Source organism: Chironomus tepperi, unplaced genomic scaffold (genome assembly GCF_022539635.2).
Source record: "Chironomus tepperi strain 1889 unplaced genomic scaffold, CSIRO-AGI_Ctep_v1 contig_67, whole genome shotgun sequence".
NCBI lineage: Eukaryota > Metazoa > Arthropoda > Insecta > Diptera > Chironomidae > Chironomus > Chironomus tepperi.
The window spans coordinates 1,309,968-1,335,189 of record NW_027226189.1 but is presented as its reverse complement, the minus strand read 5'-3'; the positions used below and the strand labels follow the sequence as shown (position 1 = coordinate 1,335,189).

Genomic DNA, 25,222 nt, shown 5'->3' with positions numbered 1-25,222 from the left:
GTTATAAGCTGTTTAAGGTCTTTACATTCTCTACATTTATAACTCTATAGTTAAATCGAATAGCAGAATTCAGTTAATCGATCCAAAATCCGTCACTAGACATGATGTTCAGACACGACACTCTGGGATGATTCCGAATTGAATCCGAATCTAGCACCTGTTCAGTGTAACGTTAGTCTGGAGTCACTAATCCAAGACAAAAAGTGGAGCGGAGCTTAGGAGCTCCAAAAGCTACTTGGTGCAGTAGCTAACAGTAATGAAAGAATGTCTGCTCAAGTTTTTGGCGTGCGTATAGTGGAGCGGAGACGAACGGGGCTCTGGTTATTACAGAGTGCGTTGGCCTAGCAAGCCGCCATCTTTATACCAAAGCAACAAAACCCAAAGAAAGGAATACCGAACTGGGAGTTTCACACTTGGAATTGGTAATTGGGAAGCGGTAGCCAGCGATAGGGTCTGCTTCAGGCGCTGACTGAGGGAGGCCACAGATCACACTTGATCTTTCCGGCCAGCGAAGTAAGTAAGTATGTAGCAGTTTTTATAGACTACAAGAGATTACTAGGAAGACCGATAAATTCCTGGATTGGATGTGTATAAACACTAGATCCCTTAATATGAAGTAACACCAAAATATCACAAAACACCCAAAGTGCCAACACAACATCATCACAGTTCTAAAATTCACCGCAAAAACATACCCAAATTTCATACGAAAACAGAAATCATTTAACCGCGATTATTGATTTTCTGTTCCTTCAATTTGGCAGTAATCAAGAGAAAAAAATTCAACAAAAATTACCAATTTTAAAGCAATCAAAATTGACAGTCGACAACCATGACATGTCCAAACAAACACCATCTGCTTTTATATTATAGAGGACTCATTAAATAAGAAACTCACAATCATATGATGGGCGATAATCAGAAGTGGAAATTATTATAAGTGTCTCTTGGTGATCACGATGATTTGATAAGCCCTTGTTATAAGCAATAAGAACGAAAATGAAATGACGAGAATGAAGAAGAAGAAGAAAGAAAGGAAAGAGATGAAAAAAAAGATTTTATTTTCTGTATTTAAACACAAAACTTGTTCTTGAAGATTTTTTTTTGATTGCTAGGTAAAGGAAATTTGAAAAGTCAAGAGAGATTGTTATCATGATAAATAGTTGTAACCATGATTGGACTGAGGTCTCTGACAGAGATGGGATTGAGGGACTGTCGATTCACTGAATTTTGGGTTCTACTATTATTGAAGTTCAGCTATGCCTACTTGTTCTTGGAGTAAACTGTTGCAACTAGTAAACATGTTGTACTAGATCTTGTCAAGAGTTTTGGGGATAGTTTACACTATTTAAGGCCTGATTCCAATACCTGATGATAAATGCCTTCTTTGGGTAGACAAATGACAACTCTTGTGGGTATATGATGACCTCTTGTAACGTATGACGGCTTCTGATAATTTTTATCTCTTTCGGGGTTAGTTGAGGTCCAAATGGATGGAACTATCACTAGTTGCGGATACCACTTGATCCTTGAGATATCTGGATGATGCTAGGTATGAAAAATTGACATAAAATGCAGGCTTAGGGACAACGTTTGTCGATTTTGATGCCAATTCAATGAGAAACATGGATTAACACTGACCTGATGTCGACCTGGTGACTGATTCTTTCCATTTTTGGTATTCTAGATATCCTTGCATCTATAACTATCATAAAGTCCACAATATACAGTTGCCAAATGAGTTAAAGCTAATTACAATCCACAAATCACCAACTCTGAATTCTCAAGCATCCCAAAAAAACTTTAATTTGATTGAAAGATATAGAAAAAGATTCTAATGTCCTCTAGAAGGGAGAAATAGTTATAAAAGCGACAGTTTAAAATTACATCAAGGCTTCTCTTCTCTCATTTCATTTTTGATAACATAAACTTTTTTTTTCTACAGCCTCAAAAAAAATGAAATTGAGGCAAGACATAAATTGAAGAAGATGACAATTTTTTCATCTTGTGGTTGTTACGGTTTGAAGGGCCTCAGTCTTTTTGTTCTCCATTGCTTTACGAACCAGAGATAGAAACATGACGAAAATTAATGTCTGATTTTTGGGTTGATAGTCACAAAAATGTCACATAATACTGTGTGATAAATAAATGGTTATAATTCTTTGGACACCTTCGGATTAATAAATGGCATTTGATGCCATCACAAAAATTTTTGTATTTATTATTTTTTCTTGAAATTTGAGATCATTTTTGGTATAAAATTTTACGATATGAAAATAAAACATGGATCTGGGGGGCTTCAGAAGTTATTTTTAGTGATTGAGATGAGTTTGGATGTTATGACATTGTTTAGAATCTATTGTTTTGATTTTCTTGGAAGAGTCTGATTATTTTGTGAATGATATGATGTTTACCTTTAAGGACATGATTGTATTTCTGTTGTTGAGTTCCTTACAATGGCTGTTGTTAGATGAAATATGTTAGTTGTCACTAGGATCGATTAATTTAAGTCGATGCTTACATTTTAGATAAATTCTCTGTCAGTTCTGTTGTTTTCTGTATTGCTGGACTCTATTAGACTTGATTAAGTATTGTTATGGCTTGCTTGATTCCTAAAATACCTGATTTATTAATTAAATTGATTAAATTCACTTTTTCTGCCAATTTTCATTTACAATCAACTGAAAACCCTACAATTTCTTTCGCATCTTTTCTGAAAATCCTACAAATGTTTGCATCTTTTATTCAAATTTCAAAAAGTCGTTAAAATTGAATTTTTGAGCTCTTTTATTAAAATTCTTTCATTGTGTCTCAAAAAACCTTCACGCACACACCCTGCATCATCAAAAAACATATTTCACTGATCACTGAACAGCTTGAATGTAAAAAAAATCATATTAAATATTTTTATTTATTTCACAAGAAATGAAGTTATAAAGTGCCAATACATTCGAATTGTGTAGTCAGTTTATTGAACAAATTGATATAAAATGATTTTATTATGTACCATTTCTCTCTGTTTCTGTTTCTCTTATTCAATATTTGCTTTTATAAAAGAATGCATATTCATACAGCATGAACTACATTGTGTAGCATTTTATGCATTCAGTGACTTTCATGTACAGGACTGTGTAAAAGCACGTGTTGTAGCAAATTCATTTCATTTTATGTTATTATTCACACACAATACAGACATTGAACGCTGTCGACGGTCAAAAATTCTCTCCTCAATTAATTTTAAATAGGCATGAAGAAAAATTTTTTTCTGGTTCATTAAGTTTCAAGTGGTGAGTCAATATGACGCGATTGAGAATAATTGATGAAGTGGCATTGAAATGTCAGCAATTTAGCAAAATAAAATATTTACTCGAAATGGACATAAGTGTTCAGCGTATAGGCATGTACAAATGATTTTTGAGATTTTACTTTTACCATCAGCTTTGCCATCACGGCCAATTTAAACTGTCGGAATGGTGTGGGAACGAAATCGCCGGTTGGATTGAAGTCTCTTAACACATAAACATCCTAAAATGATAAGAATTGATTAAATTAAATTATCATATAGGTCTGCAGAAGCAAAAGTTAGTCTTTTAGTCAGTTTGTCTTTTCGTCCATGCATCTTGACGGCTGAGCGTCTCTAAATCCATGCGCATTTACGACTGTCCGTCTATACATCTATGCGTCTTTACGACTGAGAATCTCTAAGTCCATGCGTTTTTACGGCTGTCCATCTTTAAAGTCATGCGTCTCTATTGACATGCGCCTTTGTGGCTGTCCGTCTTTATGTCCATGCATCTTTACGACTGTCCGTCTCTAAGTCCATGCGTTTGTTCGGCTGTCCGCACCTAAGTTCATGCGCCAATACGGCTGTCCCTTTATGCGTCAATGCCCAATTGTGGCTGTCCATGTCTTCGTCTATGCGTCTTTAAGGCTGTCTATCTCTAAGTCTATGCATCGTTAATGCTGACCATCTCTAAGTCCATGCGTTTTTTCGGCTGTCCGTCTTTAAGTCCATGCGTCTTTACAGCTGTTCGTCTTTGCGGCTGTCCGTCTCTACGTTCATACCCCATTGTGGCTGTCTATTCGTACGTCTGTCCGTCAATCCGTCTGTCTCTTTACAGCTTAACCTTCAATACCAATAATACTTAACTTCTTAAAAGGGCACAAAACAGTAAAATTTGCATGATCCTTAATCGTTTCCAGTACAACTTTCACAAGAAAGTTAGCAACAACACCTTTTGATACTCTACAGACATCAATCGTTGATTTGAAAATTAAATTGCTATACTCATCATCAGTTTTGCTCTTTTGAGACCTCAATGTAATGAAGAACTGAATGAAAAATTATAAAAAAACGAAATGAAGTGAAAATTATAAATTGCATTTTGATCTTTTGAACTTCTTTTCGCTTCTCACTCATTAAAATCATGACTTACCATTTCCTTCTCAAAGTCTATAAACTGTTCAAATCTACAATTTATAAGTGAGGTTCCATCCGCATTTCGCCAAGTTGTTATATTCATTGAACAATAATCGGAATTAGCGTGCCAATCAAACCTATCTATTACAAGTATTTCGAGCTGGAAAAATGCCAATGAAAACAATGTTTTTGAATGCAAATACCCGATCATTGTGCTGCATGGAGTGTTTGCTATTGAATAAATTTATTGTGCTTATGCAAAATTACTGGGGATGGGAACTTTGTGGATAGATTGCTTTTTGGAACACTGGGACCAAGTAAGGAGTTTTGGTTTGTCAACATGCTTCCTGTGCTAAAACCTAAGCGACTAGGTGATGTCATGATGATTTGACGGGATATGACGGTCATTTGACGTTGTATTGACGTCATCGTGAATGAATAAGGAAAGTCATAATCATGATGTGCCTGATTAAACGACATAAATGCCCTTTTGTTTCCCGAGGGGCCTACAACTATCAACTAATTTATTTTAAATTTAATGCTTGAGGTTCTTTACCAAATTAGCTAAATTTCAGCTTGTAAGTTCATTTAACTTGCTTAAATATGGAACTAACCTTACTTAGGGTTCCGAGGGGCATGCTACTGCGTTAAATTTATGTTAGTCACAGGGTTTGATTACTATGTAGACAATTCCTAATCAAAAAAGTTGAAATTCAGCTTGTAACTTCCACTAATATATTTTAATATGGAACCAACCTTAGTTAATATCCCATGGGGCATGCCACTTTGCATAATATGGAACAAACCTTAGTTAATATCCAGAGATGCATGCTAATTTGCAAATTAACATGGAATCAACCTTCACTAAGATTCCGAGGGGCATACAACTATGCAAAACTCAATAGTATCTCTTAACTGTAGCTCTCTTTCAGCAATTAGCTAGGAAGTCATGCTTGTTGGTTTATTGGACGAAAACTCTATAATCCACAATAGTTTCCATCCCCAGAAATATTTATTTTTTTAATCGAATCCCATACTGTAACTTTGACATAATAAAGAATGAAGAGGAAAATAAATGTGAAATAGCAGCTCATTGTTCCTACGTAGTGCAATAAACTCAAACTGAAAACAAATGAATAATTGCGATCACAATTTATACACTCATAAAGAGCAGCTGGAAAGCATTAAAAACAATACAATAAAATCATATTAGAATAATTAGAAATTGATTTGAAAATTTGTTATTTCCATAATTCTTTTCTTGTTTGGCTGGAAAACATTTGGATATCCATAATGAATGAGCATTTATCTTCGCATTAAGATCATAATATGAAAAATGTGAATATTAAAAGGCAATTTTTTTTTCATATTTTTTTGTATATTCCAGAACGAGATATGATCGAGACGAGTTCATTTGAATATATTTTTAATTGACATAGTCAAAATTAGTTCATGACTATGCATGCCTTTAGCTGCTAATTTCTATAAAAATACTTTTTTTTGATGAGATTGACAACTTATAAGTTTAGAAATTCACAATGTGACAGGTTTGGATATTAAATTAGTGTCACATAAAATTCAATCAGGGAATTAAAATTAGCATGAATCTATGTCACATCCGATGTGTTTTGTGTTTCAATGCTTGAACAGTTTTTTTGCTTATCTGATGTTTGGCATCTGGAAATTTGGAGCAAAGAATGACATGATTTTGTGTATTGATTATTAATTATTTTGATGTTAAGAGGACAAGATGGAAGGCTGTGAGGAAATGATTGTCATGTGGGAATTATTCTATCATTTTGATGTTCAATGTTGTGTAATCTTAATTTATAAGTTTTAAGCAAGCAATTCAAAGGTTGGAGGAAGAGTTAGGATCACTCAAATCAATTTTTTCTCATGACTCTACCCTCAACCTTTGATTGCTTCATTACACTTCAATATAAAGTCCTTTGTCCTTGCTCATTGATCAACAATAAATTCGCCTGACTGATTCCAGACAAAAATTATATAAATCAAGTCAGGGAACGTTTGGAAATTACGTAACACTGAAGTATCATTTCAGACTCCCAATCAGGCATATTCAAGAAAAGGGTGGATTATTGGATCAATGCTTTCCCCAGGGCGAGCTTGTGGATCAAACACCGACCCCAGGGTGGATTTACGGATCAACTCTCTATGCAGGGCTGGTTTCTGTATCAACCCATCTCCCAGGGCGGGTTTGTGGATCAAGCTTTGCCCCAGGGCGGGTTTGTGGATCAAGCTTCGCCCCTGGGCGGGTTTGTGGATCAAGTTTCGCCTCTGGGCAAGATTATGGATCAATCCTCCCCCAGGTGAGTTTGTGGATCAATCCCTGTCTCTTCAAAATTCTTCATTTTGCTAGGATTTTCCCAAAAACCCTGACTACTCTGCAATTTTTGGCTGAATCCCTAAAAACTGGAAAACTCGCCTTTTCCCTCAGATCCTCAGACCCTCACCCCATCTCCAAAGCGTCACATACTCTTTAAATGATCCCTCATTTGAAAAATAATTTAATTAATAACTATTCGTCTCCATCTCCAACAAACTTCATTCTTCTTCAACAAAAAACTCTACGTTTCTTTTAATTAAAATTCGTCTGCTTCAAAGCTCTCATTTGATTCGACAGTTTAGAATATTCTTGGAAACAAAGACGCTACTAAAATATGTAAAAATATACACAAAACTTTTGAATCATCAACGAAGTTCTCAGAATAAAGTTATGATGGAATGAAAACAAGGAGAAAAAATTTAAATTTCAATTATTTTGAATTTTTTTGTGTTTTTTTGCTAGTGCGACGTTGGAATGACTAAATTAAATAAAGAGTTACGATGAAAATTCAATTTGCAGTGATGAATGGTGACATAGTTTGACTTTTTGAAGTTGGAGGTGATTGAAAGTTGATCTTTGGAGTTTTAAATTGATTTGTTTGTGGATTTTGTGGTTATTTTTGCAATTAGGAGGAACTCTAGCACTAGATAGTAATTTATTTTGATGGAATTCTCCTTAAACAGCTTCAAATTCCACTTAACCAGAACAAGCACATACCTAAACTTCAGTCTAGTCACACATCCCAAAAGAATCATCAAATAAAAATATGTAAAAAAGTTTTTTAAAGATACGCTTTTATTTAGGTGCAATGAAAAGTAGAAAATAATATTTAGATTCCAGTCTCAGATTTAAAAGAGACAAATTTTTAAAATTTGACAAAGAAAATTATAATAAAAGCGTGGGCTTTGATAATGGCTTCTGTAGATTTGCCCACGCTTTTATTATAATTTTCTTTGTCAAATTTTAAAAATTTGTCTCTTTTAAATCTGAGACTGGAATCTAAATATTATTTTCTACTTTTCATTGCACCTAAATAAAAGCGTATCTTTAAAAAACTTTTTTTTACATATTTTTATTTTTTACTTTTTAGTTTTCTTTATCAAAAATTGTTAGTATCCGAATTATTAATACTGAAGACTAAAAATCGCTTTTAAATGACAATTTTAATTTTAATTTGAAATGAAATTGATCCTAAATAGAACTGAGTAGAAATTTTTTAAAAAATTTCGATTTTATGTTCCATGAAGATAAATTTATACTTTAAAACAGGCCAAAAACTAGGGTTTGTTATTATAAAATCGTCAACTTTCAATTTTTTCGCAAAACTCTTTTTGATTTTTATCAAGAATGCCTAATGAAAGATTTCGTTAAAATTTCAGATCAATCGGATAAGAAATGTAGTTAATATGTCGAAAAATCCTATAATTTTCAGTAAAAAAACAAGTTTTTGGGCCCTAACTACTACGAAATTTTAAAATTTTGCAAAATTTCTGTTACATTAGTACAGAGTAATCTATGATATACTTTCATGCCAAATTTCAGCTCTCAAGCTTTAATGAAAGCAGAAATATATCAAGAAATCGTAGATTTTGGCCTTAAAAAACTAGTTTTTTGGCCCTAACTAGAGCAAAATTTAAATTTTTTTCAAAAATCTTTTAAATGTGTTCTATATTAGCCTATAATACACCACTATGCCAAATTTCAGCCTTTGAAGTTAAGTAGAAGTGGTCGAAGTAGGTACTTGAAAATTTGAAAGTCTTAAACAGAGCAACCTAAATAAAAGCGTATAAAAAAATATATAAAAAAAGTTTTTTAAAGATACGCTTTTATTTAGGTGCAATGAAAAGTAGAAAATAATATTTAGATTCCAGTCTCAAATTAAAAAGAGACAAATTTTTAAAATTCGACAAAGAAAATTATGATAAAAGCGTGGGCGAATCTACAAAAGTCATTATCAAAGCCCACGCTTTTATCATAATTTTCTTTGTCGAATTTTAAAAATTTGTCTCTTTTTAATTTGAGACTGGAATCTAAATATTATTTTCTACTTTTCATTGCACCTAAATAAAAGCGTATCTTTAAAAAACTTTTTTTTATATATTTTTATTTTTTACTTTTTAGTTTTCTCTATCAAAAATTGTTAGTATCCGAATTGTTAATACTGAAGACTAAAAATCGCTTTTAAATGTCAATTTAAATTTTAATTCGAAATGAAATTGGTCCTAAATGGAACAAATTACAAAAATTTTAAAAAATTTCGATTTTGTGTTCCATGAAGATAAATTTATAATTTAAAACAGGCCAAAAACTAGGGTTTGTTATTATAAAATCGTCAACTTTCATTTTTTTCCCAAATTTCTTTTTGGTTTTTTATTAAGAATGATTAATGAAAGATTTAGTTGAAATTTCAGATCAATCGGATAATAAATGTGGTCAATATGTCGAAAATTCCTTTAATTTTGAGTAAAAAAACTAGTTTTTTGGCTCTAACTACTACGAAATTTTAAAATTTTGCAAAGTTCTTTTTACTATAATACAGAGTAATCTAAGATATACTTTCATGCCAAATTTCAGCTCTCCAGCTTCCATGAAAGTAGAAATATATCAAGAAATCGTAGATTTTGGCCTTAAAAAACTAGTTTTTTGGCCCTAACTTTAGCAAAATTTAATTTTTTTCAAAAATCTTATTAATGTGTTCTATATTAGCCTATAATACACCACTATGCCAAATTTCAGCCTTTGAAGTTAAGTAGAAGTGGTCGAAGTAGGTACTTGAAAATTTGAAAGTCTTAAACAGAGCAACCTAAATAAAAGCGTATAAAAAGTATCAATCAACATCAAAATCCTCAAAAATTCAAAGACAAACTCCAACAAAAGGCAATAAAACAACCAGAAAAGTGAAAATTTTCTACTCCGACTGTATATTGTTAGACTTTATGTGCATGAAAATTGGATTCTATGTTAGTTTTGAATACAAAAAACATTAAAAACTCATTTTATTGTCCAAAACACAACAAGTTTAGCAAGTGCATTTAATTTTTCAACAGAATATAAAATGATAACTACATAAAAGTTCATTAAACTTATTCTTTTTTTTTTTGCCAACAAAAAAAAAGGCATTGAAAAGAGTGTTGAATTGGATATAAAATGTTATTGTTATTTTGTGGATAATTCAGAAAATTATGATTGTTTATAAATATTTTATTTAAAAAGAGTAGTGATTGTAGTCTTTGAATAAAGATTAGTGTGGGTAGAGTGATTGTGTTTTGGCATTTATACAGGAAATTTGCAACTTTATTGAGTCATTTTTAATATTAAAACAAAGGATTATTAAAATATTTTGGTATTTTGATAGTGTTTGGGACTCAATAAGGATGTATTCAGGGGTATAGCCATTGGAAGGACCATTGGAGGACACAATCTCCCTAAGAGAAGTAGGTGCCCAAGACTGGTTTTGAAAGTTTGATTGGCACATTTAGGTGGCATTCTACACTAACTTCACACCTGGTTCTTATGTAAAAAGCAAATTAGTTAAAATTTCGCACAAAACAGCTCCGCATTTTCTGAGTTTTAGATCCGCATGTAGATACTTCTAAATTTCATAAAGCTCCAAAGTCTTCAAAGGAACAGAAAATACCTGTAATTGTCAGCAGGATTGCAGATTTATTAACGAATTACAGAAAATAACTAGTGATTCACCGTATAAAAAGTTAATTTATTTATTTGAACCTTTCAGGATTTCATAATGTCAAAATCTGCCATTTTGACGTCTCAATCTCATTTAGTTATTATATTCCATCCAACTGACTACTTAAACATTCATAGTAATCAAAATAGAACCCTAAATCCACAATATATGTTATATACACCAATAAGACCTGCTTGGATAATAGAATATACCCATTTAGACAGTTGATTTTGACTGGTTGGATTTCTAGTTTGATAAATCCCATCAAGACAATGTAAGTTGTCTTTAGAACTAGACATACAACCAGTCAAACAAAAACCTGTCCACTCAGGATGAATATAGTAATAATATTAACGATATTTGGTTCATATTTGGCTAAAATAAATGTTCAAGGTTAAACCATGTCCAATTGGTTTGCTTCCTGCAACTTTCACCATCAATTTTCCAATAATCATCAATCCATACTCATTTTGAAACATTGGAGGAATCATCCCTAAATTTGCTTTAAAATTGACAATGTTGTATGTATCCTAAAAATTAAGAGTTATTAAGGCTCAGACACTAATCTGAATTTGTCCAAAAAGGGTTGAGGGTTTCGACTCTAAATCCCCTTTGGATATACTTCTGAGTGTCTGAGTCAAGATCCCTAGGTAGGCGTGACTCTAACAGGGTACAGTATTCGGTTGTAATACAGCACCATACCAGAGTCATGGCAGACAGGAGCCAGATTTTGGGACAATTACCCACCATGCCATATTCATGCCACATCCTTACCTTCTTAAAAGGACATCCCAATGCAAAATTTGTACTTTGTCGAATGCTGTCCATAATAATCTTAACAATAAAGTTGCTCATTGCACCTTTTATCACTTTACAGACATCAATTGTTGTACGAAACAGCAACTTGCTGTATGAGTCATCATCTTTAGTCTTTTTAGAACGTAGTGTTAAATAGAACTGAAAACAAATGTTAGGAAATATCTTGTTGAGCAGCAATTTGACTTACAATTTGCTTTTCAAAATCACAGCACTGTGACATTGAATAATTAAACACCAAATCTCCATCAGCTTCACGCCAAGTCGTAATATTTACAGTACAGAACTCTTCATTAGCCTTCCAATCAAACTTATCAATAACGAATCTCGCCGACTTTAAAAAATTAAAAGAAGTGCCTCAAGTCAATTGACATAAAAAAAAATTAAAATTAATTAATAGGAAATATTTTCAGCACATACAAAGTTGTATGTACAGTTATACTGAAGGCGTGCACCTGAAGATTGATGATGAAGTCTCGTCTGACTTCTCACAGCACGAGTACCAATTTTTTTTGGATATTATTTATTTTTTTGCAGTACTTGAAGCTGAATCTTGAATGTACACGCCTTGTTAATTAACGTGAAATTTAAATTTACCAAAAATTTAAGAGTATAAAGAAGAAGAACGAAAAATGCTGCGTTGCTGTTCATGCTTTGTGCCAAAAATAACAAACAAGGAACAAAAAATGAGTTAAATAAATATTTGAGGTTTAGTTGAATGATTGTTGAGGAATATCGCTTAGATAAATGAGTAGATATGGAAACAATATTAATTAATTGTTTTGTCAACATTTTTGTGTGCCTTTTTGTTTGTCGATTAATTGGCTGCTTTGTGGGAGAGAAATGCTTGACATCATTAAAACGGAATTATTTGGTTGATAAATTGAGGTTAAATTGATGTCTATTTTTGGAGAAAATTCACCTTGTGGTAAATTAAACTAATAAATGCAATTTAATTTTAATTTATTAGGCAATTTTTTAATTTTTAAATTTTATTTACATTTTAAAAATTTTTAAAAGTTTTAAAATTTCAATGTCTTTAAATTTAAAATTTTTAAATGTAAAATAATTTTAAATGTTCAATTTCTCAAAATTTCAAATTTTTTACATTTTCAAAATTTCAAATTCTCAAACAATCAAATTTTCAATTTTTTAAAAATTCAAATCTTTAAATCTCTTAAAATTTTAAATGTTCAATTTCTCAAAATTTTAAATTTTCAAGTTCTTTAAATTTCAAATTTCTTAAAATTTTCAATTTCTTTAGATTTCAAATTTTCAATTTCTTAAAATTTAAAATCTTCAAATTTCTTGAAATTTTAAATTTTTATTTTCCAAATTTTTAAAGATATGAATTTGTGAACTTCTTAAAATTTGAATTTTCAAAAGGTTTTAATTTGTTTAATTAATTTTTCCAATATCAAACTTAACATTGTTTCCAAATTTTCAAACCCTTAAAATTCTTTTAATCCATAAAACACAAAATTAATTCCAACAAATTAAAATTGATTTTCGATTATGAAAATTTCGCTGTTTTTTTCATCATTAATTTTCCAATTAATAATAATCAGCTTCTCATTTGGAAGCTGATAGCTCTTTTTGCCAATTTTTCCGCATTTTTGCATGCCTGAGGATTTAAAATTGAATTTTAATAAACTAATTAAATGAGCGCTTAATAATGAGCTCATTTTTATGGTATGTGACATTATTGTGTGGAAAATACAGTTGATAGAATTTTTTCAATTGAATTGTTCAATTTAATTTCCAATGTGGGTTATTTAATAAAAGATGTGGAAATATTTCAACATTTTTGGAATTTTTAAATTTTCAAATTTTGAGGAAAATTGAAAGTTTTAAGAAAAATTGAAATTGTGATCAAAGTAAGCTTTGAAAATAATTAAAATCAATTTTTTAAGGCAGTTAATTTTTCACTTTTATTTATTTTAAACCTAGTGACTATTCCGAGCAGCACATAGACTCAAGATAACATTCATTTCCGCGGACCAACTACACTTGCCAGCGACAACACAAATTCATCCTGATTTGGCTTAACAATAAACTGTGGAGGAGGTAAGTACGTCATACAAGTTTTAAATGGATTTCCATTCATATGTGCTGGACAATAGCACTTAATGCTGCCTCCCTTTGCTGTACACAAACTGTTTGTTCCACAATATTTACTGCAATCTAGCTCATCATCTGCTGTTAATCCAACAATCTTCCTTCTTCTGCATCCTTTGCTGCCTTTCGGGTAATATCCACTTGCACATGAACAGAACTTTGTGTGATCAGCAGCTTCACAAACTGAATTCTTTCCACATGAACTACATTCACAGATTTTAAGGCACTTTTGGAGATCACTGTCACAAATCTCATCAGTTTCACAGTCTATATTGGAACGGCAGTAAACTTTACATTGATTGTCAAATGCACAAATTTCATTTCTCTTGCATTGATCATGTGATCGACATCCTTTCTTGCACATTTTCTCATTAGAATCACAATATTCATCTGCTTTGCATTCATTTTCACAAGTTCTTCGACAATTTGGTGGCTTGCCGTAAAACTCATTATCACATTTGCAATAAGCACCTCCAAATACTTCTACAGTCCGGTTGTGATCACGTTCATAGCATTTTGCATTTGGTCCACATACATTTGGCTTGAAGTCTGAGCATTTTAGGGATTTGTCGGGAATCTCGGATGAGACTGTGGATAGGAAGAGGATTGAGAGCTGTGAGGGAGGAAAATGGAATTGTTAATGATGAAATTCTGGAATTGATCCTTTTTAAGACTGTTAAGTCACATTTAGAACTTGCTTACAATTAGGAATACTTTTGAATCCATTTGATGGAAATGCTTTGATAAATTGTCTACTTTATATTTTAAAGCATGTCTTTAAACGATTAGAATTAATTGATTACTGACTTATGTCACCAAAATTCTTGTTCTTTTATATTGTCTCTTTGGCTAAGTGGATGCTACAGGTTAAAAATGCAAACGAACCATTTGACTTCTGAGTATTAAGTAAATAGTATGCACTTAACCTTTCGCAATGCTTAAAAGCAGATGTGCTAACTTTTTGAACATTTCTGTTTTAGAAAAATTTTTGCAAGAACCAGGATTAGATGCTTAAACTCTTTCTGTCTGCAGCACACTTCCATGCGAAAATATTCTCGTAGAAAAAACAGACCGGATCTGGGCCTTGATTGGAAATTGGTGCTCGAATTTGACATATCATTTAACACAGTAATGTGCAGCCTGTGAGCCGCGGTTAAAAAGTCTTCCAAAATGTGCCTTGACAAGAAAAATGTTGCCCGTCACTGCTTTAACATTGGGACCCTCAAAAATCTACGTTAAGAACCAGTCTTTTGTTTTAAGCGAGACAAGCTCTTCTATGTCATCCACAACTAACTTAAGTAGTAGACAGCACTTAAACATTTGTCAAACAATCAATTTTGCATCCTATTGACCATTTATTTTTAACTCTATTGCATGTGCGGATATTTTTAGAAATCTGACGAGCTACTTTTCATCTTCATAAATTTCAAAATGCCATAATCAAGTGTACAGCACAATAGAAATAAAAACTCTAGTCTAAATGATGTGTCAATAATAAAAATTAACAGAAATATTTCCAGAACATCCAACATAGACATGAAAAATTAATAAAACAAAAAAACAGACCCAAAATCGAGAACAAAGAAAAAGAATTTCCCATGCCGTTCCTAAAAGGCACTTGAGTAAAAAAATAAGAGTCTGATAAAAATAGGCATCAGCATAAACACACTCAGAAATATTACAGCTGGGCAAATATGAAGTGTTAGTTATTATGATGATTGCTGATGTGATGGGGAGCCCCTTAATTAGAATATGAATAAAATAAACATCATCATTAAATAAATGAACTATTTTAACATACAGATTAAGTCATTTCCATATGAAAAAAACAGAAAGAACGACTTATTAGCTTAAGCTGTTTGTGTATCAACAGAAGGTTCCTTTCATAATTTTTTATGTGAGAAATAAAAAGCTCTTTTTGCTGTCGGAATGAATGCAGAGATATTAGGAATATGATGAATCCCTTCCATTAAAATAAAGTTTTTCTTTGAAAATTTAATGTCGTCTGTGACTACATATGAAGCTTTTAGTCAGGGATTGTGATTTTTTTGTGACTTTTTATGGAAGGCATGCGGAAGCTAAATTCATTAATTTTGAATAAACTATCAATCTGAAAACCACAAATTAATGTCCACTTGACAGGTTGAGTTTCTCGGAAAAGTAAAGGAAAATAATTTTTGTAAAATTACATAGGCAGCAACATATAATTGACGGTAATCAAATATAAATCGTGATATTGATATGTAAATGTGTTTTCGAACGGAAACAATTCCTGTGACCCATTAATATTCAATATTTTTGCGAAGTAAATTGCTACTTAGAGTTCTTATTGATTCGTGGATGATGATTTTAATGGATTTTTAGTAGTTGGATGTCCATTTGTTTAGATTTTGGGTTGTAAAATGTAGATTTTTGGGACATTAAGGGTCTTGAGTAGCTTAAATCAGTTAATCGATCTGAAATTCGGCTCTAGGGTGGTGTAACTCTGACATATTCTCGGATTTAAACAGAACCAGGAATCAAGAAAGAGTCATGACTAGTCTCGCTCATGCCAAGTCAGTCGTCTTTAGAGCTAGACATTACGGGTTTTATGAGGTTTTTTGTTAAAAAATAGACACGAAGCAACCTTACTAAACCTACAAATGGTCAAATAATATAAATTCAATTAGCTAATTCCTCCAAACTCCCAACCAAACCAACAGATATAAAAAGAATGTTCACGTTCATGATATAGTCCCTAACTACACGATATTGATAGTCACCCTCAAAATGTTTCATTATATCAAATTATAGGAGCTTTTTTGAATCCCTGAATCTCACATGCAAATCAACGTAATGTGAAGGAATAATTAGCCTTTTTGGAATTTTTCAATTAGTAAAATTATATATTCGGTAAATTAAAAAGGTTAATTAATATTCTGTCACAGAAAAATGAATAATAAATACTTTTTTATGGGGTCATGCGAGCTTATCTGTAAGGTGATTTTGGGATTGAGATAGGAAAAACTTTATTTTATGTCAATAAAATGGGTATTTGATTGAGTTGTGGAGAAAGTTTTATTGGATGAAAATGTGAGGAAGTTGGAATTTATGATGATTAATATTGATGAACTAGAAGTAAGGAATAATTAGAATTTTATGGATTTTATTGGGTAGGACTTGGAGGAACTAGTAAATATTGCTATAATCTTGAGATGTCCATACTTTATATAACCTAACTTCGACTATTCGTCCTTAAATCATCACAAAATACACAAAATTTCCCTCATGTGCAACTATTTTTTATGTAGTTCCTACAATTTCATACATTTTCAACTTTACTGGTCAATTTATATCGAATCTGTCCGATTACTAAGCAACAAACATGATTTATTATCAATAAAGCAAAATCATATCCATCGATGTATGTCCCATCGAGTATATCAATAATAAAAAAAAAATTCCCATGAAAAGCTTACATTACTCAATAAAAATCATTTGCAAATTACTCTCCATAAAAAAATTTTTATGCTGAATGTTATGAATGTTTTATGATGCAATAAATCTGTGAAAAATTGCTATGTATTGAAAAAAGTTTATAGAATCTAATTTTTATGTGCAATTTTTCATAATAATTCTTCATTCAAAAATTAAATTAGATTTTCTCTACTTAAATTACTTTTGAGAATTTGTTACATGGGGGAATGCAGGGGGTAACTAGCTTGGGTGGTACACGGTATCAGAATGGTCGATGGTCGGGTCTCAGATCTGAACAAGTCTATCTAAGGTCGGATTTTCGTCAATTTCTACTGCAAACACCTCAAGGGCGTATTCAGCAAGAAGTGGGTCTGAATTGATTGCTGAGAGGGGAAAAGGGGTCCTTCCCTAAATGCTTAGGATGCCTACAAACCTCCCGACCTTCTGACTACGCCCCTAGCGTGCCTTCCGATTTATTTTAGGATTGTTTATAGCAGTTGTTGCCCTATGGCAAATCACCACTAGTTTATAGTCACCCAATTCTTCAAAAGCTTAATATTTTAACAAATTTTAAGAGCAAACTCTCCACAAAATTTATGCATCCTCACCCTGGTACTCACATACCTTTCAATAAATAAATTTCAATTAAAGTAAATGATAAACTTTTTCAAAAATTCTCAAACTTTTCCTTGATTTCCTCTTCAAAAGTAAATAAAATCTAAATTTTAGTACTTCATACACTTCAGCCAACAAAAATATTCCAACATAAAAGTTCTCATAAACTTATAAAAATGACTAAAAAAAATGTTTCCAAACCCAGCAAAACTACAGCCTCATAAAAAGTCATATTTTTTCCATTCACTGCCCACCATTCAGAATATTTTAATGATGTATAATTTCCTATCTTTCAACTTTTGTCATAGATATTAAAATAGCATGTCACGAAAGCTTTTTATTTAATGTCTGTGTAGCGATGAATGTCATTTAATTTTAGCTTCTTTTTTTTGCATGTCTCTCTCTGTTTTCTTGTCAAAAAATGTCAGCAGGAAATTGGTTTAAAATGCTGAAAAGAGCATGTTTGGTTAAGAAATTATTGGCGGAGGAGGTTGAGGTAATTAAAGACTGTGCAAATTTTTGTATGCGTTGTGGAAATTGGCTAGGAAATTATGGGTTATTTAGTAATTTATGGTAGAGTTTGCTGTAAAATTAGCAGTTCATTGTTTTGGTAGTAATGGAAAATTAAGGGAGGTTGTTTGGTGGAATAATGGTTGGGCGGCCATCTGCTGTACTTTTGCCGGGACGCTGCTGTAATTTTCTGACTCGCTGCTGTGTCCAGACGAAGCCTCAATTATTTTATGCACTTTTTTGCAAGTTTCTAACTTAATTTAACTTGTTTTTTGAATATAAGACTCAAAAAAATTTAAAAGAACTCCAATAGTGTCAAACTTAGAAATGTCCCGATGGTCACCCTATGTAATGGATTGAATCTGATAGGATCTGTTGGTTTTATTAAAGTTTCCAGACCTTTAAACAGTTTCATTGCTTAAATTTGAATTTTAGAATATTTTTAGATTCAAAATCAGGCAGCATTTGGTTTTAAATCCTAAAATTGGATTTTTTGATTGTGTACCGTCAAATTGTCAAATAGGCTCCTTTATTACACAATCACAACTGTCTTAATGTCCATTTCGATGACAAAAATTGAGATTGACTGCAGCGAGTCATTCAAAGCTCCTAGTCTTTGCTTAAATGACCGACTAGACTCAGTCAAAGTCTTTTAGGTAATATTGAGCACTCAATCAACCCCTAACTTTAGCTCTGCTTTAAATTCATCGATGTAATGTAAAAGTAATGGCTATTTAAGCTGTTTGGGAGCTCTTTTCATCCATAGTAATAATAAAAATTGAATTGAAAACCATTAAATGAAATTAACTGAATGAAAAAACACTTCAATATTTGCATGGCTAATTAAACGCAATTATTTCTTTCATCCTCTATGAAAAGCCACTCCTGAACAAAAATAAAAATTCTTTAATTTTTAACTTCCATCAATAAAAAGCCATTCAACATTATTTAAAAGCATCCACAGTAATTTATTTATTCGTCAATTTTCATTCATAAAGTTTAATTTTTTTTATTCAAATTCAAAAAATTTTTTCTATTAAATTAAAAACTTTTCGATTACACAGAAATGTTCATTGGAGTCTCTTATATCCTCATTTCACAATTTCTTTGCTTTCTTTTCAAAAAAATAAATATGTTTTTGGTGTATAAAAAAAAATTTAAATAAAAATAACATCTAGGTCTTCATGATTGGCTTCCTTGAATACAAAATTCAGTTATTTCTTCAAATCTCATCTCACGTTTCAGGCACACAAAAAAAAGCATCATTTTAATTTGAATGGAAGTTTCAAAACTTGTTACGCGTCATTTGATGTGTAAATACAATAGAAGTAAAAAATGAAATTGATAGCGCAAACATAACAACGTTGACTGTATTTTCATTTCATTATACGGTAGCCAGGAAGTCGTATAAAGTTGAAAAAACGGTGGTCGCTTTGTTGACGCATTTATTTGTGGAGTTTGGGAATTTTGTGGTTGGGCAGGTTGAGGGGTGAGTTATAGAAATACACAATAATTGTTGGAGGTGTAGCTGAATTATTTATTCATTATGAAGTTGTTAATTTAGTGCGAATCCTTATTATTGTTATAAGTTGCTAAGCAGGGATGAAGTCGAATTTGGGGAGCACAATGGACTTAGCCATAATTTGTATATGTGCCACAATTAGGTTTCAGTAATTTCTGGTCAATCTAGGAACCTAGTCACTTGACCAGAGAAGGCCTAACCTCTAAATAATACATTCATATTCAAACCACGAAGGCACATGCCGTAGAAACAACAAAATATGCGATCTTAAGCCAACGTGACTCTCAAATGACTCTTGAATGACATAGCTGAATAAGGCTCCTTAATTGCTTCGTGTGGCTTCCATACGACTGCCAAATAGTGCCTGAGTCACGAAGTCATAAATGTTTTTTTGTTTCGCTAGCCGTATTTATCAAGTATTATGCATGACCTCCCTCAGTTGGCGTTTGAAGCTGGTTCTATTGCTGGTTTATTGTTAGTTCCAGTCCGGTTTTTATTCCTTTGGATTTTGCAGTTTTGGTTTAAGGATGGCGATGATTTTCTGGGAATTGAAAGTCAAAATGACTTGAATTTGTATATTTAGAGCCCAAAATAGAATAAACCTTCACAAAATCATGCTAAAACTCAGCCTAGCAAAAACACAAGCCCATCAAATCCAATCAACCCACATCCTCCCCAGCCCACCCAACCGACAAATTCAATACCATTACAATCGATTGTCATCCAAGCCAACTTCATCCTATTTACATTCAATTTACGTTAAAAAAATTATCTAAAACATTTGACAAACATCAGCCACAATGGCACGACAATAAATTGAATAATTGCTGTTTACATTTCATTCCATTTGAAACATTTAATCACCATCTAATCAGGTGTGAATTGACAATGTAAATAGTGAATACAGTAAAAAAATAATTAGTTAATTTACACAAACTAAAATAAAATACCTAAAAGTTATTTTTGTTCCCACACTCAGCACATTATTGAGTTAATGGTAGGCAAGATTATGATAAATTGAATGAATTAGAAATGGAAAAAAATGAGCAAAAAAGGTTACAGGTTAAATGAAAATTTAAATAAAATTGCCATTAATGCATACCGCATAGTGCAAAAATAAAATTCCATGTAAAAACGTGTATGCCGCGACATTAAAATGGCTGGAACTTATCACCCTCCTCCCTACCTTATGCATTTTTCATAAACCATTGGCAATTGTATTAAAATATTAGTCTGTAAGATATCATGCAAGTTAAATACAATGTTATAATATGAAGTGGAATTTATTTTTATTGTTGCATGATAATGCTCATAATGTTTATATGTAGACGTTGTGTGTGACGAGTAGGAAAATAAAAACGCATTGTCTGTGCTGTATTGCTAGGCATCCATTATTATTGGGGGTTCTAAATGGAATGTGATTTTCGTGTTTTTCGTGTTTCTGGATTTTATTGGGGTTTTGTGGATTTGAGTGAGTGTATTAAGATGTTGAGTTTATGGACTGAGTAAATATGGGTTGGAAGGTGAAGTTTTGACAGGGAATAGCATTTAGGTAGCTTGTTGGCAGTAGCAGCTTGTCTGAACATAAGTGATGTAATGCAGTGTAAATTATAAATTACTAATCAGAGCTCAAAGTCGACTTGCATTTGAGCTTTGGTATTGATGCTTTTGTTTTAGAATTTGAAGTCATATGAACACGTCAAGGATTACGAATCTAGGTAGAACAGCTTCAAATAGGAATAAGTCACTAGATTTCAAAAAGCTCTAAAATAATTTATATTCGAATAATATTATAGCATTTGATCCTGTACGCCAATTTTTCTTGTTGAGCTACTAGAGGCAGTGTAATTCCGAAGAAGATGAACGTTCAAAAGCTAATTTGCATCGAATAGCGATGAACTAATGCCAGCTCAATTGACGAACCAAAAATTTGTACATACAAGTAGACAAAGTAAGCAACAGAGTCTAATTGAAAGCTATTTGCTTCAACCATAGCTCCATATACTTAGAAACATGATTACAGGAAGGTTCAAAGATACTCGTCGTAGAAATGGTCGATTATCAATCTCCAGGCTAGCGTGATTCTTGTTCAAGGCCAAATTTGAACAATATCATTGTAAATCCGGCCTGGAGCTGAATTTTCGTCTATTTTTATGCCATGTCCTTTCCGGGAAGGCTGTAAATCATATGCCATAGCTTTATTTTGTTACAAATTCTCTATTCACATTAAAAACAACATCTGAGCATCTACACCTTCTCTATCCTTTTCAATCCTGATCATCAAAATTAAAGAATCTCAACACAAAAAAAACCCTTTCTGAATACCCTAATCACAATAAAATATACATTGCTGTGTCTCTATGCCATAAAAGAAACGATATTGGAAAATGTCCAAGAGGAAATTTATGCTGCTCATATTTAGAATAGAATTTATGCGGCTCATGGCTCATAGAAGAAGAAGAATAGAGTCACAACAATGTTTATGACTAATATTATAATGATGTTGAATACGAAATTAATAAAAATAAAATTTTTTCCATATTATTATCTACTCACTATTATGAGTATTGTAATAAAAATATATAAAAATAACATTATCAATATGATTTATAGCTGAAGAAAGGAAGAGAATAAAATAATAATTTTAATGCAAAAATGTTTAGTTAATGGCGTTAAATTTATGACATTGGCAATGATTCTGCCATTTATGGGCTGAGAATTAGAAAGCTGATGACTTTTATTAGATCCGAAAATGAATTCATGTTTATTTTGATAAGCACAAAGGAAGTTCCATTCAAAGGAAATTTGTGAATGATGAGAATGTGGGTGTCATTTTTATGCCTATTATAAATTTACGGTCAGATAAAATCAGAGATCATCAAAATGGAATTGGAGCTTGAAAGTTTTGCGGTCACATTATTGAAAATTGGCTAAATTCATCTTGTTTGTTGGGGATTTAATCGTTTGTTATGGTTTGGATGGGTTTTGGATTTTATGAGTTTGGTTGATAATTGAGATATTTTGAATTTTGAATAGTTTATTAGGGGATTGCTGCTTGTGATGAATATCATTTTAGAGGAATAGTAAGGATAAAGTGGCATGAAGTTGACTAGAATAGCACAAGTCGATCCACAATTCAGTGTGACTCTGACTTGGTTTGAAATCTGAAACATACTGGAGTCAAGGCAGTTTCTGCTGTTTGGATGATTTAAAGACTCTAATATTTGGAATCTAGCTAAGAACAACAGCCTGTTCAATTGCTTTAGGAATGCCCTACGATTCATAGTGACTGCCATGTAGCTGAAATTGCATATTTGACTTGAACCGATTGGTTTTGATCATCCTATCGGCTTACCTGAAAGGCATACTTTACTTGGAGCCGGATTCGATGAAATCCAGCCTTGATGGTCAATACATTGGTGCCTTAAAAGCTTATTTGTGTATCAAATATGAGTCTATATCATTCTATCCCGAATTATCGGATACTCTACACACGACTATATATATTTTTCCAATTCAGGAAGCTTAAAATCTACTCTAAATTGACAACCCCATCAAAATTGTACCATTTCACTCAAAAAGAAAATTAAATTTCAAACAATAACATTTATTTTATAGATATTTTTTTATATTTTCCATGTCAACTAATCAGATTGCGTTCATAAATCGCTCAATAAATCCCATACACAGAACAAATTAAATTTTACAAAACAAAAATTGAATATAAGCAAAAAATTTTTCATTGATTATTAAATTTTATGAAAGTAATTCGATTTTATTTCCGCAAAAAAACTGAAAAGGCAGCATAAAGAATAAGATGATGAAAGCAATTTTATTTCCATTGTTCATTTCGACGACATTTCACGAGTCTAAACTTTATTAATTCGACATATACAATAATAACAAAAAATAGTAAAGAAATTGAGATGGCTGAGAAAGGCATGAACGGCAAGCCAATATGATTATATTTGTATAGGCTTCAACTGTAGGCTTCTAATGTCACCGAAAAAGCCAACAATTGATCGGAACAATCGGAAATTGAGTTATTCCTGATTGCTTCCATTCAAACATTTTCTGTCTTCAGCTTCCTTTCCAGCCATACTCTTTTCATTTTCATGACTTGAATGTGCCAAATCGAATTGCAAACAACAAAAAGAAAGAAAGCACGACGATGGAATATTGCAAAATCAAATATGGTACGCTCTGTCAGGGACTTGAGTGAACAGAAAAAGGAAAAAGATGAAGAAATCCTTAATGGAGCAAAATCAAATTATGTTTCTGCACGCTCTCGCTCGCAAGGATAAAGTTTAGAGTGTGCTTTTGTTGGAAAATAAGAAAAAGAATTGTGAAAAATTTCGAGCAGATGGAAATTTTATCAAAAGAATTTCTTTTTTTGTAAATGGAGCTTTTAAGCGCATTTATATTGAATTTTGATATTTCCTTGGAAGACTTTTGATTTGATTTTGAGTTTTTGAGCTGATTGTTTCTTTATTCTTTGTGAATCAATTGCAAATTCTTTGCTAAAATTAGGTTTAGGTATGGATCAATGTCAATTTTGAATTGATATGGAACTAAAATAAAATTCATGGATAGGATAAGTCGGTCAATCGATCCAAAATCTTGCCGAAATCCGACATCAGGCCTTCGTGGCTCTGGATTCGGCTAAAATAATGGTTGGACTCTAGTTTGGTTCCAAACTCGGTTTAAATCCAGTCTTGCGTGACACTGGCATGTTGTCCGATTTTGCTTTAAGTCTGGCACCAAGTCAGAGTCACACTGACCTGAGCTTGGATTTTTGATCAATTGATCGATTGATGCCATTTGAACTTGCTTCAAGAATGACTCAATCGGTTCATATTCTGTTAACTTTAAGTTGCATTCTTTGAAATGGATCTCTAACCCAATAGTAGAGCTGCCACTCTTCAGACGATAGGTGTTTTGGATAGACTCTAACGTAGCTATGACAGCACATAGCCCGGTCACCATCGGTTGACTTATAGATATCAGGGAATACCATGAGAAAGTATCCACTTGACTTTTGATCAGCTTCAGAGTCGGACTTCGGCTTTCCCATTCCCCAATATACAGACCCACATACCTCATACATCCGCTGCTTGAGAATCAAAAGCTCATCATTTGAAATTACTCAAGCATCAAAATATTGAGCAATCATCATCCCGGATAGAGACACTAAAGACAATGTCATTCAAAAACACTTTACACCACTTACCCAATTTCCAAAAAAGAAACCTGTTGTCGCATAATTTTTAATATTTAACTCAAAATTTCCTCCTTCAAAACCTCTCAATGGGACAGAATGATTTCTAAAAATATCTTCATTAATGCTCCTACCTTCACCGGTATCAAAAAAAATTGATTCAACAATCTTCAAGAGGAACAATAAAAAAAAAATTGTCAGCAAAACTTTACTTCTTCATCTCCAAATTCCTTATTGAAAGATAGAAATTCGTCAGCATTTATTCATTACATGCTTGATTTTTTTTGTTTACAAAATACGATTCTGATACACAAAAGAGAAGTCTTTAAACATCCAGAAAATTATTGTTAACTTCTAATGCAAACATGACATGCCACACACAGTGACTGTATCTTTTTTTGCTGTTGTTGCTTCGTTAACACAGCCTGAAAAATGATTTTTACTTTTCTGTTACCTAACTCTCTCAGCACGTCTTCGACAAATAAATAAAATAACTAAACGAATTGAAAAAA

At 32.2% G+C, this 25,222-nt stretch overlaps 1 protein-coding gene and 2 long non-coding RNA genes across 5 annotated transcripts; all 3 read right to left on the bottom strand.

Moving 5' to 3' along the window:
• Positions 1–3,893: 3,893 nt before the first annotated feature.
• On the bottom strand, positions 3,894–5,530 carry LOC139100624 (uncharacterized). The gene is made up of 3 exons (XR_011545459.1): positions 5,458–5,530; positions 4,437–4,580; positions 3,894–4,332 (listed from the first exon to the last, which is right to left on the bottom strand). It is a non-coding gene; the product is annotated as an uncharacterized lncRNA (long non-coding RNA).
• A 4,939-nt stretch (positions 5,531–10,469) lies between these two features.
• LOC139100599 (uncharacterized) lies at positions 10,470–11,927 on the bottom strand. 3 transcript variants are annotated; one of them, XR_011545454.1, is made up of 4 exons: positions 11,869–11,927; positions 11,462–11,605; positions 11,230–11,412; positions 10,470–10,985 (listed from the first exon to the last, which is right to left on the bottom strand). It is a non-coding gene; the product is annotated as an uncharacterized lncRNA (long non-coding RNA). The 3 variants fall into 3 exon arrangements; XR_011545455.1 differs by lacking the exon at positions 11,869–11,927 and adding an exon at positions 11,692–11,736; XR_011545453.1 differs by lacking the exon at positions 11,869–11,927 and having other exon boundaries at positions 11,462–11,715.
• A 1,263-nt stretch (positions 11,928–13,190) lies between these two features.
• Positions 13,191–14,216, bottom strand: LOC139100521 (adhesion G protein-coupled receptor E1-like). The gene is made up of 2 exons (XM_070653133.1): positions 14,092–14,216; positions 13,191–14,002 (listed from the first exon to the last, which is right to left on the bottom strand). The coding sequence occupies exons 1-2, from the start codon at positions 14,113–14,115 to the stop codon at positions 13,259–13,261; spliced, it is 768 nt and encodes a 255-aa protein (XP_070509234.1). The 5' UTR covers positions 14,116–14,216; the 3' UTR covers positions 13,191–13,258.
• Between the last annotated feature and the right edge of the window lie 11,006 nt (positions 14,217–25,222).